Source organism: Drosophila sulfurigaster, chromosome X (assembly GCF_023558435.1).
Source record: "Drosophila sulfurigaster albostrigata strain 15112-1811.04 chromosome X, ASM2355843v2, whole genome shotgun sequence".
In the NCBI taxonomy this organism is placed as follows: domain Eukaryota; kingdom Metazoa; phylum Arthropoda; class Insecta; order Diptera; family Drosophilidae; genus Drosophila; species Drosophila sulfurigaster.
In genome coordinates, this window is record NC_084885.1 from 21,463,373 (window position 1) to 21,482,056 (window position 18,684).

General features: G+C 34.7%; 1 protein-coding gene across 1 annotated transcript in view; it reads right to left on the bottom strand.

Moving 5' to 3' along the window:
* The window catches only part of LOC133849261 (uncharacterized), a 42,188-nt gene extending 23,967 nt beyond the window's left edge, over window positions 1–18,221 (bottom strand). Inside the window, exons 1-3 of the mRNA XM_062285200.1 lie at window positions 17,766–18,221; window positions 14,151–14,663; window positions 13,872–14,088 (exon numbers count right to left, since the gene is read on the bottom strand). Of these exons, the coding sequence (XP_062141184.1) occupies window positions 13,872–14,088; window positions 14,151–14,555 (622 nt within the window). The 5' untranslated portion in view covers window positions 14,556–14,663; window positions 17,766–18,221. The remainder of the gene's footprint in view (window positions 1–13,871; window positions 14,089–14,150; window positions 14,664–17,765) is intronic.
* Window positions 18,222–18,684: the final 463 nt, after the last annotated feature.

Genomic DNA, 18,684 nt, shown 5'->3' on the forward strand with positions numbered 1-18,684 from the left:
CGCTTATTTGATTTTTATTATGATATTATTTATTTATAAAGATGTATTTTATTTAAAACAGTATAAATTAATGAATAAATTTGAAGAAGAATGTAAATTGAGAACATTTTCATTGTTTAAGAAAAACGCCTTCAGTAAGAGGAACAATCTGGAATGTTTAGTAGTCTTTAGTATATTCTAAATTTAGTACTATATATATCAATATAACAAATATATCCATCAGTGTCTATTTTTGTATTTTTGGAGTGAATTTTGAATATTTTAGGAATAATACTGCACTGTTTTGCTCGTAGCTTTTTTATATTTTTTTTAATAAATTTATATGAAGGCATTTATTTAAATTTATATTTAAAGCTTCTTTACGATTGCTATAGACAAAAAAGGAAGTACAAATTCCATAGACAGAGAAAATAATGTAATACTTTTAGAGTTGAAATTAAATATTCCGCATATAAGAAGCGGCTGACAAATTTAAAGATACAGTCATAATATGGAAGCAACGCTCTGGCGTTAGCTTCATTCAGACTCTTGGGTATATATTATAGAATCTCAGTTGAAGTCTGCTGTTTTAACTTCTTCTACTTCTTCCTCAGTCTGTAGTCTGCCATAAATATTCATATGTTTATTTTATACGTTTTGCCAACACAAAACGTTGCACTTTCTTTTCGCTGTCGCCAAAATGAAATGAGGGAGAAGTTTCCAGTATCCCTTTTTTTTTTGTTGTTTTTGTCCTCGCTCATGATACATTTGTTGTTGTTTTCAGCTTTTCGCATTTGTCGCCTGGCTTTTGCCCTTTTTGACTGGAGCAGAAGCAGAAGCAGAAGCACGGTTTAATAATCATAAATTGTAACCCCTTTTAGCGCGACTTTTGCCCCCTTGTTGTTTGGTTGCTCTGTTGACATCCGTTTTGTTCTTTGGCAGCCGTTTAACCCGATTTGTAATACATGGCCCAAGGGCCAGTTGTTGTTGTTGTTGCTGTTGCTGTTGCTGTTGCTGTTGAGCTCTGCCATTGATCAATGCGAAAGTTTACCGAAAAATGCCAGCAGAGACGCAAAAAAAAGGAAATTAAATTTCCAGCAATGGCAAAAATTATATTGCCAATAAATGAAGACGCAACAGACGCGACCAGACATGACTCGACTTGACTCGACTCGCTCGCAGCAATTACGTTGCGTGGCGGTGGTGGAACTGAATTTATCCGCTGAGCTCTCATGTGCCAAGGATGCGACGCCAAACAGGAAGCCGGAATCGACGTTTATTAAAACGGAAACTCGAGACAACTGTGCGGCTGCTGCTGCTGCTACGTCAAGAAAAAAACGCGACAAAAGCGAAGATGGCGATGAAGATGAAGATGAAGACGATGAAAACGACGTTGGTGATAACAAGGACATAATTCCGACTTTTTCGCCAAAGGCAAAGGCAAAGTCAAAGGCAAACAATGTCCTTGGGGCGTCTGCTTGCGATGCTACCTAACTGATAAGCTGCTTTCTCTGGCGCCGTCGTCGCCGTCGTTGTGAAAATACAATTTACTCCCTCGTTTTTGACCAACGGCTGGCTGGATGGTTGGTTGGCTGGCAAAAGGCCGCTAAATTGCAATTTTAAGATTTAAGCGTGAACAATAAATGTCTCATAATCTGTAAGTAGCTAAATAAAAGCGCCCGCAGGCAAACTGACTTAAAGGCAGCGAAAGACCGACGTTCGTTGTGCTATTTAATTTAATTTATCGCATTTTAAACAGGCGACAAACAATAAAGTGAAAGCCAAAGCAAGAATACAATACAACAAATTTATTTGTTGTTTTCCTTTCCATTTTTTTCTTTTCTTTTTTTTGTTCTGTAGGCTTGACACATTGATTGCGGCTTTGTCTTTTATGTTTGGCCTCTAACAGCCAGCGGGAGTTCGAGCTTCAGCTTCAGATTCAGTTCGAAACTTGCCATAAATCTATCTCTGGGCTACATCACAATTTGTAGACGCTTCAATTGATAAGCAAAAGCAGCTCGATTGAATTATTAGTTTTCGCTTTCTCAACAACAACAACAACAACAAAAATAGTCGCCAATTGGCTTTAGAGCAATTTGGGTTCTTGAAAATGAATGATGCCGTCTTCTAAATGAATTGCAGCTTTTTTTAATCAATGGATCAATTTTTGGGCAGTGCCAATTATTTGGGAGTTAGGTAAGTGCTGCTTTATAGATTGTTTTCAAATAAGTTATTTTAACTATCGTATTTATGTATATTTATGTAATATATTTAACGCCCCCCGCAGCCAGTACTCTCTTCTCTATGAAATGTAGTATTAAATACTAATATTTAACGCATTTCTAAACTATTTTAGTAAAGTATTTTCAACCACTATGAAGTCCTCATTCGAAACACTTTATTCCTGAATTTTAAAGCTTTTTTCCCCATAATAGTTTAAGTAATTCATATTAACACAAATATTTCCCCAATATTAGCAATAGTATTAATATTAAAACAAGCATTTTGCGATTTTCCAAAGACTATTTATGTATTAAACAAAGGCCCTATATTTACTGTATAAATTTAGTATTTAATAAAATATATACTAAAATAATATAAGCAAGAAAGCAACCGAGTGTGCTCACCTGTAAGATATCCGCTTCGCATTTTGAATAAAAGCAAAACCGAGCGGTATATTTTCTAAAATATACCAAATTGTAATATCACAGAAGCACTAAAAATATACCGAATTGTATTTTTGGTAAATAGTTATTGTACTATCATTTAAAATATACCATCGAATAAAATATATACCGGATTGTCAGTAAAAGCAACTAAGACCCCATTAATGTAAGCGTTTTTCCCCATTCAAAAGTATTTCTTAAATAACGGTCATGCTTTCTTCTGTTACACACATTTCCTACAGAATATTTAAATGATTTCAATTACCATTGATATTACCTTCTTAAATTTTAAGTACATATATTCTTATTGTTTTTTTTAGTTCTTTATTGGAATTTCTTTAAATTCGTTGTTGCTCAGTTAGCGATTGAAGTTTATACGTGAACAGATTATTGAATTTGTGCAAAGCTATGTGAACAACATAAAATAATATATCATATATTTAATTTCTTAATTTAAAATCAACTTATTTTTGATTTCTCATTTAAAAATTGGAGAAGTAGTTTTAATGCGCAAAGAAAACCTCCTCAAATATTTTCTTCTTAATGTTTCTTATTTGATTCATAGTTATTATTAAAGAAGAAAAATAAACCGCCGCCTATTTTGTTTTTAATTAATTTATTTAGTTTCTTAGTTTTATTTTGTAAATTTCTCTGTAGAAAGGTGTGAAATTATTTGCAGTTTCTTGCCACTTATTATGCATATTTTATTCCAGTTAATGGTTTATAATATAAACTTGATATTTACACGAAATTAATTGCAGCTCTCTCTCACTTTCTCTCTCTCTCTCTTGCGCTCTTTCTCTCTCTCTCTCTCTCGCACTCTTTCTCTACGGGCTCTGTGTTGTACAGTTCATCACCTGTAGCCCGGATGCGGGCAAGAAAAGCCTATGACACATTTCATTATACAAATATCAATTAAGCCCATTGCAAATACTAATTGTAAGTGTGTGCGAAGGACATTTGCTACCACCGCCATCACCACCGCCACCGCCACCACCACCAGCACCATCGAAAATAGCAACAAGACACGCACACACATGGACCTTTCCTCCTTCCTTCCTCTACACCCCCCCGCCCAGCTACTTCCCTGAGTGCTCTGAGTGGCATGTGGATGGCATAAGGGCTGGCTCAAGGCTGCAAATGTTAATGAAAATTAAAAATTCAACATCAAACTGAGCGACGACAGGACGAAGGATGAAGGACGAAGGACTCTAAGAACACGAGAGGAAAAGCAAAGCACAGAGCATTGGATTCGTCGTCGACATCAAACGAGCTGACGAATCTGCTAAAGAAGAAGCAGAAGCAGAAGCTAAAGCACATATAACATAATATACACAATTTTCGGAGGGGGGGCGGAGGGGTTGGAGATGGGATTTTACTCTAGAAAGAAGTGTTAATGTGTTATCTGATTTATTTATGTTAAGCTCATGAGTATGTGCATATGTGTTTGTGTGTGTGTGTGTGTGTGTGTGTGTGTGTGTGTGTGTGTGTGTGTGTGTGTGTGTGTGTGTGGTAATGTGAGTGTGTGGGCTTGCAAATTGCTTGAATTTGTGGAAATCGTGACTTCAATTAAATTCCATTCGATACTCAAGGAATTTTCAACTGATGATGCGCAAGTAATTTCGGAAATTGGATATTGTATGCCAATTGCAAACAAGCAAACAACACACACACACACACACACGCACATTTGCATATAAATGTGTGTGTACTTTTGTATTAAATCAAATTTTAATTGCGCATACTTGTCCCTCAGCAAATATTTGCAGCGAGCTCGTCGCCTTTGACTCGTCTGCGCTCTGCTCTCAAAATGCTTTAGCGACAAGGAATTTAAGGCACCAACCAACCATCCAACCAACCAACCAACCAACCAAACACACACACACACACACAGACACACACACATACACAGTCAACCAATGCTCTGCAAACAAACATTATGAGCAAACAAACAAACAAAACGAACAAACAAAAAACAACATTTTAATCCATGGCTCATCGACGCTTTAATACTCTGTCCACCTACTAAAAAATTCCATAGCTAAATTTCAGAACTTTTCAATGAGAATGAAAATTTTTATATACGAAAATAATATGCAAATAAATCACAAATTGATGCTGAAATTCAGCTTTAAGAATTCAACTATAATTTCAGCACACATAAAACACTAAATAATAAATAATTATTCTTTCCTAGTAACAAAAAAAAAATAAGTTTGCATATTTTTAATTTTTTTTTTTGTGTTTATTTATATATTTAAATTATATTTGTTGTATCCCGAATATATAAAAATTTTTAATAGTTTGATTTATATATTTAATTTTAAAATGAAATATCAATATATTGCTTACAAATTTTCAAATTATGGTTTAAAGATTCAAGTATAATTTAGTAAATTTTTATTAAATAAAAAAAAATACAACAAATTTAAATGGAAATGATAATTAATATAAATGTTGTACTTGTGAAATTAAAAAGTAAAACAGAAAAAAAAATAAATTAAACTTTTAATTACATTTAAAATGTTTACGATTTTAAAAATAAATACTACAAAAAATCAACGATTTTCAATAAAATAAAAAAATAAAAAATTGTTTTTTTTACTCATTTTTGTATATTGAACTGATTTAATAAATATATAAACAAGAAAAATAATGATTTAAGATCAAATATGTTCTATTTATTAATCCAAAATAAAAGTTTTTTTTATTATTAGTATTTATATATTTAATATAGTATTGTAATAAATAAATACATACTAAAAAATTAAGGATTTTAAACTAAATACAATCTATCAAATGGATTTTTAGTTCAACTCACTTTAAAACTTTTACTGCTGTTAACTGCTGTTAAATAACTAACTATAATTATGAATTTCTAGAAATTAAAAATTTTCTATAAATTAAATCTCAATTTGTAACTTATTTTTAAATATTGAAATCTTATAATAAATAAATAAATACGAAAAATTAGTTTATATAAAAGTCAACTATCAAAAGCATTTTTAGTTTTTAACTCATTTGTAAATGTTAAACACTTATAATAATTAAATAAACAATAACAAAAAGGAATTATTTTAAATAAAAGGCAATTCAATTTATCGTTTGAATTAACTATAAAATTTGTAATGTTGTAATAAATAATTAGCTACAAAAAATAGAATGATTTTCTATCAAATTTAATCAACCAAAAAAAAATTGTAGCCTTCTACTTAATTTTAAATTGTGAAGTTCTTATAATAAACAAAATGAATGCTAAAAAATAATCAAATGAAACTAGTGAATAATAAATAAAAGATCTTTACTGCTTTGTTTGTCTTTCTAAAGCATCGTTTTAAGTCCGTCAATAGTCAATTGAATTTGTAGAGTCATTATTAAATTCCCGATTCATCCAAGCTGCAACTTAATATATAAAACGATTCTAGTATAGCAACTAAAATATTCTTAGCTGCTTCGTTCGGTGGCTGAACGAGGTGAACGTTGGTCGTTGGACTAAGACCCAAAGAAGATGAAAAGTTTCTAAGCGGCTGCATTGCAAATCTGTCAAATGTCAGCGCCAGCAGCGACGTCAACGTTGGGCTCATTAAAAAAAACACACACCAAATGTATATGTATTAGAATAAACTCGAGCTGAGAGCTGAGCTGTGAGCTGTGAGTTGCTTCGGCTCGTCGGCTGTAGTTGACACCTGGGAAACTTTGCTGGGCGCACAAAATGGCGGCGACGGTGGCAGCGACGTCGGGCCTCTGTGCAACCATTATGGCCGGGTGTTTATCACATTGCTGCTATTAATTAAGCTTAACGAGGTTACCGTTCGCAACCACACCCAGTCAAGTCGCTGCCACTGAGATGATGGTGAACGCGTTCTACGTTCCACGTTCAACGTTCTACGTTCAACCGGGGGCGGCAAGTTTTGCAGCTCTCTCGCTCTTTCGCTCACTTGGCCTCTTAAGCTAAATCCCCAGGCAACTTCATAATGAAATTTCGCCCTCATCTCATTAAAAGTCTTAAGCATTTTGCTGCCTGCAAATTGATGCGTGCCAAAAAAAAAACAAAACGAAAACGAAAATGAAAATAAAAGTAAGGTAAAGTAAAGTAAAGGGTTCTTTGAACACCAAAGTGTACACAGCAGCAGCGACAACAACAAATCAAACTGCCACGCCCATTCGAGAGGCAAACACTAAATCGAAGCGAGAAAAAAGCAGAGCACAATTGCAAGTTGCCAACGCTCTGGCGCATATTTAATTTTTAATGAAGTTTAATGGATGCCGGAAGCTTTAAGATGAAGCCCAGAACTCCCCCTCCCCCTCCATCTCCATCTCCACCTCACCCTCTCCCCCCAGTGCCAAGGTAACGCCAAGCGCGCCCAAATAAGTATGCTAACATATTATTTAGTTGCCAGTTGCCAGCTGTGTTTTGTCCTTCAAAAACCAAGCTAAGCCAACAACAACAACAAGAACTCTTCTTGGCCACGCCGGAAATACGCTTACTTTGAATGTTTTGAAGTCAACTTAAAGCTAGTGCGATTTATAATTTAACAATGCGAGTGAAGAGCACAAAATTGACTTCCGTATTAAGCTAAAGCAATTGATTGAACATGGGAGAAAAAGAAACTCACATCATCTAAGCTAAATTATGCACTTATTAACAACTAATATTTATTTGAAATTAAAGAAAAATGATTCAGTTTATTATCACTACAAAATTATTGAAGTGTTTATAAAATAAATGTTATGTCACGCTAATAATATTATAATTAAAAATACCAAAATATATGGTAGATGTATAATACAAATCAAGTAATAAAATAATAATACCATTTTGGGTAGCGAGTTTAAAGAAAGGTAAACAAAACAAAAATATACATTCTAAGCATCATAATCCGTGGAACAGTTAATTTGAGAGTTAAAAAAAGTAAACTAATCTTATATGATAGGAAGAGAGTTTGAAATTACAAAAAATTGTATTGCCCAAAAATTCTTTCTTTCTTTCTTTCCTTTTTTCAGTCTTTCTTTCTTCACAAACAAATTGAGTCATCATATTCTCACAGCTCCGTTTGCAAATGCATTAATTAACATTATTATTGCAAATTTACTTGGGATGAAATACATAGTACACAAACATGCGAGTTGGTGAATCTAATATCTAGTAGAGTATGCCATATCTTTAGCATTTTCTATTACCAATAGCTTAATCTGTTTGTCATGTTTTCACGCTATTTTAAGTTTTTTATATTGACTTTTTAATACACGATTAAATATTAAACAATTCCAAGTTTACTTATTACTGATTTTTTTAGATTATATAAATAAATTAATGAATATAAAGATAAAAACAATTCGCCAACTATTAAAAGAGTCTTGCGCATATTGAAATTGAATCAGTTGATTCAATCGAAAGTTCATTGAATTCCAAATATTTCAAGTTGCTGACGATGGCAATTAAACTTGAGAGAGATTAATAATAAGATGAATGATTTATGCATTGCGACTCACTTAATATAACCCACTTAATGGAAATAGAGAAAAGCCCCAAAAATTGCAATTGCAATTGCAATTGCAATTGTGCACATTACAGATTGCACATCGAGTGCAATTAACTAATGAATTGCTGCAGTCCATTTATGAGAGAGAGAAAGACATGATGCTGTTCTCGTTCTCGTTGTTGTTGTTGCTGTTGTTGAGGGGTTAAGTTGGGTTGCGTTTCGGTCCGGTCAAATCATTTGGTGTCCGCTGCCGCTGCCGCTGCTGCTGCCATTGAAATTTTCAAAGCACAAACCTCAAGTGGCAAGGCGTTAGATGCAACTGAGCGATAAGCAGAGCGGCGTAATCACAGCGGACGCCAACTTACAGTTAATTAACATATTGTAAATGCAACAGCAGCAGCAACAGCAATAGCAAGAAACTAAGCTGTTGCTGCATTGTTTGTTGCTAATGCACTTTGGTAATGCCCTTCAAAGTGCTTACACATCAATGTGCAGCGTGTGCAACATGCAACATGCAACCCAAGTAGCGTATACATATCTCATTTATATGCATATACCAATGATAATTACATGTGCTTGCTCGCTCTCTCTCTCGCTCTCTGTCTGTTGCTCTTCCCGTCCAGAGAAGATTTTAATTCATTAGTAGACAACGGGCAAATGCATTTCCCATGTGTGTGGATTATGCAGTTTCCGCTTGAATGCAACTGCTGCACAGCAGCTGCCGTTGCCGCTGCCGCCATTTTATCTAATTGCGCCCACATTACGCATACGCAGCATAGTCCACATCATTAAAATTACGAGTACACAAAAATGCCAAATGCCCCACCAACGAGGGTCGCTCAACGAAATACATTTTGTACCGAAAGTAACAAGTAAGAAAGCAACTGTCGAGTGTACTCGACTGTGAGATACCCGCTATTTTGGAAAATAATGCGGTATTAATTTTAAGAAGATTATTAGAATTATACTAATTCTAAAGCATACTACAAAATACTAAAAATATACCAAAGGATATATTTGGTATAGTGATTTAGTACCGCAACTAAACAAGTTAGAAAGATACGCTTGAGTGTGCTCGACTGTGAGATACGCGCTACCGATCTTGAAAAAATAAAAAATAAACCAAATTATATGAATTCTAAAAAATACTAAAACATATATAAAAATATAGCAATATTCATAAAATATACCAAATCATACTAATACTAAAATATACTAACAAAGTAGTTAATTATACTAAGCGCTAAAAATATACCATAGAGTACAAAATATACCAAATTAACGTATTGCAAAAATATTAAATAATACCAAAAGATATAATTGGTATATTCATATAGTACTTCATTAAAAAAAATATGCACACATTGTCAGCCAAAGCAACTGAGATCCGTAGTAAGCATGCGTTTTTCCCACACCAAAGTATTTTTTAAATAACTTCCACAGTTTTAATCTGTTCGCAACCAAAATTTACAAGCATTATAAAAACTCTAGCTGTTATTAAATGTACCGAAAATAGCGACACTAGATTCAATATGACGTTTGCGGCAACTTTTGTTGACAATTTGCGGAGGCGGTAGTGGGCGTGGCAATAATTTTAAACATACTTGATCTGCGTGAAAAAAATTAAAAGTACTGTCTAAAAGATTTAAGTCTCTATCTCTTATAATTTCTGAGATCTAGGTGTTCATATTGATGGACAGACAGACAGACGGCCTTATAATCTCGGCTGTTGACGATGATCAAGAATATATATACCTTGGGGGATCGGAGATGCTGCTTTCCCCATGTTAAATGCATTTCCTACAGTCACAAAATTAGAATACCCTTTTACCCTTCTGGGTAGCGGGTATATAAATAGGCAAGCACCAATTGATTGAAGCTGCCCTCGATGTAAGCACTCGTAACTCCATTGAAGCGCAACGCTGTGTGCATGCAAAACATAAATCGTAGCATGCCAAATGGTGTTCGGGCATCGTCTGCAGCCTTGACAACTGCAAGTGGCATTAGTTGTAACAGCAACAGCAACAGCAACAGCATCAACATCAGCAACAACGATTGCAACATTTACTTTTTCTAGTACAAGGGATTTGCATTTGTTTGCTAATTGAAATTAAGCAAATATTTACAAGCACGAGCTGATGAGACAGCTTACGCACAGCCATAGAGTGGGCAACTTGACCCACGTAATCCTTTTGTAGCGCATTAAAATCTATCTGGAGTGGGCAACCCAACCCAACACAAAAATAAAAAAAAAACACAAGAAGCGAGTCCAGATAATTTAAATCCATTTGTAAAACTTTTTGGCCGCTGCCTTTCAATTGCTACAATTGCTGTTACTTTACCTTCTCTCTTTTCGGTTTTTTTTTTTTGTTTTGCGTATTTTTCTGGTAATTAGTAAGGAAATGGGACAAAAAGAGCGTAGCGAAGCATAGCCAGGGTCGCGTCTCGTACCATAATCAAATGTTTAAAAAAAGATTTGCAAGTAAATCCCAAGGAATTATTTGCCACTTGAAACGTTTAAAAATGCCAACAAGAATCTGTCGATGCTGATGAGGGTGTGCCGCTGTCTTTCTGGCAAAAAAAAAAAAAAAAAACGAATACAGACACACGCAAAGCAAACCCAAAAGCAAAAGCGAGCGAAATTCAAAGGGAGTTGGAGCTGAAGAGGGGCAACACCAAGGTCTGGGGTCAGACAAACTTAATGAGCAAATTGTCAAATGCCGCGGCAAAGCGCGCACTTAAACATGCCGGGATCTGGAAAATGACGCCCTCGGATCACCCAAAAAAAAAAATACACAAAAAAACAACATCGAGAAAACTGAAAAATAACTTGACGAAAAGTAGCAGCGTTGAAGGGAAAAAGCTCTAAAGAAGAAAGCCAAAGAAAATGACGATGAAAAAAAAAAAAAAAAGTAAAAGTTGCCGCCGCTGTTGTTAGCCATGTTTGGGGATTTGAATAAACAGTTACGCTGATTTAATTTAGCCCAAAAAAAAAGAAAATCATTGGCGAGGAAAAAATTCTATCACAGTATGTCGTCTGTCACCCTCGATTTGATTTTTAAATTGCGTTCGTGATAAATTGACGAAATGAACAGCAATAACCTAGCAGGCGAAATAGAAACGAAAATTGACAACTGTCAGGCTGGCAGGCAGGCAGGCAGGCACCCCGAATAGACATATAAAAATTAACTACAGACTACTTATCTTATTTGTTTGACGCAGTCAGGCACTTGCAGTTGCCCCCCATCCCCACGCAAAAAGTCGATGCCCAAGAAAATGAAGCCAAAGCAAAAGCCATTCATTGCGATATGAACGATGAGCGGAAACCAAGCGGCTGAAAAAACTTTTGGTTTATGCGGTGTCTGTGTGTGTGTGTGAGTCTCTGTATCTGCATCTGTATCTGTATCTGTGAATGTGTTTTCTTGTGGCAATATGCTACAAGTATCCTGGGGCGTAGACAGGAAGCAGACAATCAAGCCAAATGATAGGCTGTATGAAATCATATGAACGTTGTGCTTCGCTTTACTTCGCTTTGCTTTCTTGATTTTTACATTTCACCTCAACAAATTCTTTGTGCTAATGAATGCCAGGTTAACTCACTACACTCAATGGACACTCAAAAGTGAATGTCATTCTGTTTTCTGTGAACACTTTTCATTGACATACACAGTAGTGTTTAATTTAATGACTATTAATTATTACAGATTGATATTATTACAGAAATTATATTATATTGTAACTAACAATTAAAAGTTCTAGTTCTACATGTAGATTGTAGCTTAACATTCCCTCGAACTAAAATAATCGTATAACCTTTACGAACGACTGCAACAAAGTTGAGACCGTCATAGAACCGTTCAAAATCACTTGAAATTATCTTATTATTAGTATTATTAAAGCATAGATTACAAGTAAATTTATAACTTTGCGTCAAGTCAAACAACTAACTCACATATCCTGGTATATATCAGTTACCATATGAGATTTTGAACGGGTCTCTTGCAGTCACAACTTAGTGTAAACTTTTCGCTCTTCATTCAAATTATAAATTGCATTGCAAGTCTTTTTGTCTTTAGTATTTCTTTTTAAACAGTAAAATAGTCTAAAGGAAAAGTCTCTCTTTACCTCCTTTACATTCTTTACCTCAATATGCTTTTCGTCACACTTTTAGTTCTGAAAAAGCTAATGGTAAACCTATTTTTAATTGTTTTAAAAATAAATAAATGTAATCAAGAAAAAAATTCAATAACTTTAGCAATGTTTAACCATAAACTGAAACTGCAATCCTTTTGTAAGTTTGTAAGATAGTCAAATTAATTCCTAAAAGTACAGTAACAAATAATGCCTAAGTAGTTTGAGAATGATTATTTTCTATTACAGTTGCAGTCATGAAGCCAATAAAATGGTCGTAAAAGAAATTTAAAATTGATAAAGAAGTAACTCCTAAGAATAATTAATATTTCAATAAAATACAGTACGAAATTCAAATACTTTAGCTGGAAAAGGTTTAACACACTATCAAAGTATAACTTTTATTATATTAAAATATGTCTAAATGATTTAAAACATTAACTTTTTGGAATATTTACTACAATATGATGACGAAAAATCGTAAAATTTGTAATTCGCAATAGCAAACCATTAGATTATGGTTCGCCTTAAAAGATGTGTGTTCAATCGCCAATTGATTGTAATATATTCTTAATGATTTAAATGTAATCTGAAAAACGGTATTATTTACATCTTCGCTCGATTTGACTGTTCGAAAAGTGTAAACTGAGAATAGAGAATATCGCCTTTAAGCAAATATTTTGCTTATCCTAGGCATATCTATAGTCAGTTATTTTTTTTGCAGCTATTATTCCAAAGTCGAGCACACTTTATAGCTCATAATTTTGACCGTTTGTTAACAAATATTATTGTACTCGCTAAATTCTTAGTATGTTATGTTGCTTTCATTTAAGGTTTTTTACTAAGTTAAGTCTCTATTTATACCAGTTACCCATAGGGTAGAAGGGTATTATAACTTTGTGCCGGCAGAAAATGTATGTAACAGGTAGAAGGAGGCATCTCCAACCCTATAAAGTACATTTATTCTTGATCAGCGCAAACAGCCTAGACGATCTAGCCATGTCCGTCTGTCCGTCTGTGTGTCTGTCCGTCTATCCGTATGAATATCTAGATCTCAGAGACTATAAGAGATAGAGCTATAATTTGTTTCGACAGCATTTGTTATGTTTGCACGCAGATCAAGTTTGTTTCAAATTTTTGCCACGTCCACTTCCGCTCCCTCAAATAAAAAAAAATCGAATAACAAGCGTAATTTTAAAGCTAGATTTGCGAATTTTGGTATATACAATAGTAACTATAACTTTTGTATGGGCAAAAACGCTTACTTACTAGGGGTCTTAGTTGCTTTGCTGACAATCTGGTATATTGTGCTGTCTATGGTATACTTTGAATGTGGTATATATCAATATACCACATATACCATTTGGTATATCTTTAGAATGTTTGCAGTATATTTGGTATATTTTGAGAATATTACCGAAAAACATATTGCTTTTATTCAAAATGGGTAGCGGGTATCTCACAGTCGAGTACACTCGACTGTAGCTTTCTTACCTGTTTTATATTTATTGTATTAGGGAATATCCCTTTGACATATTATATATTCTAATAAAGGGTTTCGTATTTTGAAATAAATGTGATGCAATTTGACGAAATACTTTTTGCCACTCACCTCGACCGCTGCGTCCGACAAAACGTAGATCATTGAACTTGGCCACCTGGTTCTTCATGACGGCGGTGCAGTTGCGCAGTTCACCGCAAAAGTTCTCATCGTTGCCCGCCCGAATGGTGACAATGGTGCCATCCATGACCTCGCCCAGTGCCAGCACTTTAAATGCAATTGGCAGCGTTTTATTCGAGCGCCAATGCGTGGGCAGCGTGGTGCAAACCTTAACAGAGAGAGAAAGAAACAATATATCGCATGCGATAGAAATCTATCATGCGAACTTACCACATGTGGCGAACCGGTTTTAACCAGTTCGCCCGGATGTTCGGCGAGCAGAACATCGACAGTTCGCTCGATCAGATTCTCTGGCGTCAGATATGGACTCGTGTCCACGGGTTTGCTTTTGCTGCTGCCATTGTTGTTGTTGTTGTTGTTGTTGTTATTATTATTGTTGTTGCTAGTGTTGTTGTTGTTGTTGTTATTGTTGCCGCTGTGGTTGTTGTTGTTGTTGTTGTTAGTCTCTGCATTGCGTCGCTTCGTTGTTGTTATTGTTGTTGTTGCAGTCGCAGTATGTTGCTGTTGTTGTTGCTGCTGTTGTTGTTGTTGTTGTTGTTGATGTTGTTGTTGGTGGTGGTGCTGCGGCTGTGTTTGATTTGAGGTGGTCGAACTAACCTCAGCTGAAATGTGCATTATTGCAGTTTTCAACGCTCGGCTGATGTCTTTGACTTTGGGCAATTTAATGATGTTTATTTTGGGCTGCGTTCAAAGCGCTTCACACTTGTCTCAATAATTGGTCATCTGCAAAAAGTGCAAAGAGAGAATATATAACAAATATTTAATTCAATTCTCATTATTTTTCTTGTTCTTTTATAAATTTATTCAAGTACCACACAAAATAATTGTTTTGCAGAGCCTTAAGCCTTAATTCATTTAAATGCAAAAGTATTATTTAAGATGTAGTTGACAAATTGTTTAATAAGTTTATTATTTTATACACTATATTGCAGCGAAGACAAAACTCACTAAAATACCGCTTTACTTCACGTCAATTTCACTTAACTGCCACATTAAATGTAGTTTCACTTAGTGGCCACTTTTGCACACTTAACAAATAGACACCAAAATAAATAATAAACAATAAAAAGACATGCAAATTCGTTTATTTCGCTGTTCACTTAATTTATTTTGCAGTTGAGGCAGTTAAGTATAATTTATCTTTTAACTGCCTTTAGAACAAATAGTTCTATTGAATCGAATTTCAGCGAATAGCAACGTTTGTTAGTGTTAATTATAAAAGTTCATTTATAAACTAACTAATTACCAGCAGATTTTCTGTGCACTTCATTTCTTTTTAAGTTGAGGCAGTTAAGTGTAATTTAAGTATTAGCTGTCATTAGAATAACATTTTTAATTGAATCGAATTTCCATAGCAGTGACTGGTTGTGTTAATTAAAAACTAAGCATGTTTAAAAACAATTAATAATAACTTCAAAGCAATATACACAACTTGACACTTTTTAACACCTGCCCCAATAAGTAGGCAACACATTTTGGCCAGCACTTTTTAATGAGTTAAGTTGAAGAATTCGTTTCTAGTTACACTTTTTGTTACTTGTTCTTGCCGAGGTTCTTTGGCTGGGACAACCACACGCCTTTGCGCACAATTTGCATTTAAGCAGCGGGCAACAAACGCAGCTCAATTAAATATTAAAAAATCATATCAATTTTGATTGAGTGAAGTTCGCAACTAAGATGAACGGATGAGCTCCAGCTGCAATATGCTTCACTCTCCGCTGCATATGCCAACAATACCAACAACAACAACAGCAAATGTAAAAATCTGCGAAATAAAAAAAAAAGTTAAAAACAAAAGTTGGGTTGGATAAAAAACAAAAAAAAAAAGCAAAAAGAGAACAATAATAATAATGAAGCGCCAGCTGTTGCCTGTTTGTGTTTGGCCACCAAAAAATCAACAATGTGGAACACACAACTCTCTCACACATACACACGCACACATACGCACACACACACTTGCACACCTTTTAAAATGGCTGCGTGTATAAATAAAAATGACTCGCCAGCCACGCGGTGCATTTTGTTTGCGAATCGCTTTTTATTCCTTTCGACAACTATGATATTGTTTTTTTTATTATTTTGTGTGTGAGTCCTTTGCTGATGTTTTGTCTCGTTCTCGCACTCGTTGAATTTATGTACAGATGTGTGTGCAACGTGCATAATCTGTTGATAGTATATGTACTTGCTTTTTTACAGCTTCCGTTTGGAAATTTTTGCATACACGACGGTCACAGCTGGCCGCCAAATGAGCTCGCCCAGCGACTATGCGGCGACATATGTGGCCACAGACACGGAGAACACACACACACAGGACACGATATTCGGTGCATGCCACACACACACAAACGTACACACACAAGAGAGAAAAAATGCAAAAACAGAAGAAAAAAAAACAATTTGTTTGTGAATGGGGAACCGTGATGAATGCATACAACACATATTAAGGTAGGCTCGAACTGCCCGTAAACTAAATAGACACTCTAATGAAATTTGCAATTATGTGCACAAATTGTATTTGGCATTTGAAGTAATTGATAAGGCTAGGATGATAAAAAAATAGTCAGATTTCCTTCCAAAACTCTCAGTTATTTTATTGTATTATTAGAACAATGACATCAAATTAGACCTCATTACATAATAACTTTATTGGCTTATTAATTTTTGACTGAATACATAAAAAATATAAACATATTTATTGCTTTACATTTAAATGACAGTTAGACAGGCTTTTCTTCGCTTATATCTAAGCCTTTTTATGCTTATTATTAACTTCTAACTTTATCTCGCATAACGACCTCAACCGCTACACCAAACACAGGCGCTTAAGTGAGAATATATAAAATTGTGTGAGTGCTTATGTTTTTCTTTTTCTTTTCATTTTTTGTGTGATTGTTAATCACTCTTTGATTCTTATTAACTTTAAACTTTATCTCGCATAACGACCTCAACTGGTATGGCAAACATAGGCGCTTAAGTGAGACTATGTATTTGTGTGAGTGTTTATAAAGTTTTTCTTTCATTTACTTTTTTTTGGTGTCGTTATTGAACAATCATTTATCCTAATTATTACCACTCATACTTTATATCGCATAACGACCTCAACTGGTATGGCAAACATAGGCGCTTAAGTGAGATAATGTAATTGTGTGATTGTTTATAATGTTTTTCTATACTTTTCATTTTTTGGTGTGATCGTTAAACACAGCAAACCGCCACTAACTGAATTTCGGTAGAAAAATTGTATGAAATAGTGTTGCCGTTAAGTGCAAATTAGGCAAAACAACCAAAATATTAATGTTTAAGTTATTAAATTGTTACTTTTTTATTGCGTGTGCGTGTTTATATTGAATATTTCATTTTTGATGTGATTGTTAAACGCATCACACTGCCACTAACTGCATACGTGTAAAAAAAAAAGATATGTAGTAGTAAGGCCGTTAAGTGCAATGGAAGTAAGGCAACCAAAATAATAATTTATTAATTATTAAGTGCCTTAAGAGTCAACAATCTAAGTGAAATTAATGTTTCTTATTAGAGATTCGTTTTTAACTATTTCGTTATTTCAAATTTTATATTAATTTATATTTTAATTATCCAAAATAAGAATATGGAAAATGTTGAATCCCTTTTAATTAATACGATTTAAGCATTTTAGAACTTTTTATAACATTAATTTGATTTCGTTGATCACTGTTAAATATATTATGATCTAACATTTTATTTCGTTTATTTTATCAGTTTTATAAAAACATTTTTAAGAGCTGCGATCAGCAGCGATATTATAAGTTAAGGGGCTATCCAAATTTGCAATTTGATTGTACTTACATTTGTTAGTAAATTTTTTAAGTTCGCCAAATTATTATTTTATACGAAATCTATTTTTTTTTTGATTATGCTCACGTGCAAAAAAAAAACCACTTCGATTATTGTATATCACAAATGTGCACAGTAAAAAAATTGCAATAATATTTTGTGATAATTTTGATAAATATGCTAATATCTATATAACAATTAACACACTCACTCACACACACACACACGCACACACGACCGTTAAGGCAAGAGAGAGAGCGAGCGAGAGGGAGAGAAGGAGAGGGAAAACCGCGACGTATTAGAACTTGGATTGATAACAAAAAAACCCGAGAATGAGATTGCGATAACACGATTGAGATGCGGCGGCGATTGAAATGACGATTGAGCTGCGGAGCTTCTTCTATGGTTTTATTTTAAGCTTTCTTTTTTTTTGTTGTGTTTTTTTTTGCGTTGCGTGTTGGGGTTTTGCGGCTCTGAGGCTGGCGATCGAATCAAACGACACGGAGATATTAAACTATTTTTTTGCGGTAACCATGAACGCGACCACTACGAGCGGTTGGCGACGCCGACAGCGAAGTCAACGGCGCGTCATCATAATCACGACGCGGACAAGGACGAGAACGAGGACGAGGACGAGAACGAGACGAAGCAGCAGCGACGTCGTTGTCGTTGTCGTTGTCGATGTCGATGGGGTCTTGTGCTTGTATCTTGGTGTTAGTGTGGCAGCAGCACTGCTGATGCTGTGTGTGTTGGAGTCTGAGTCCAAAAGGAACCCAAATACAAAAACGAAAAAATAGCAGCAGCAGCAGCAATAACATTCGAAGTCAATGGCGACGACGCAGCAGCAACAGCAGCAACAGCAACAGCATCTCTATCGCCATTTGAAGCTCGCGAGTGCCGCCTCTTTTTGCGTTTTGCGTTTTGCCAGCAA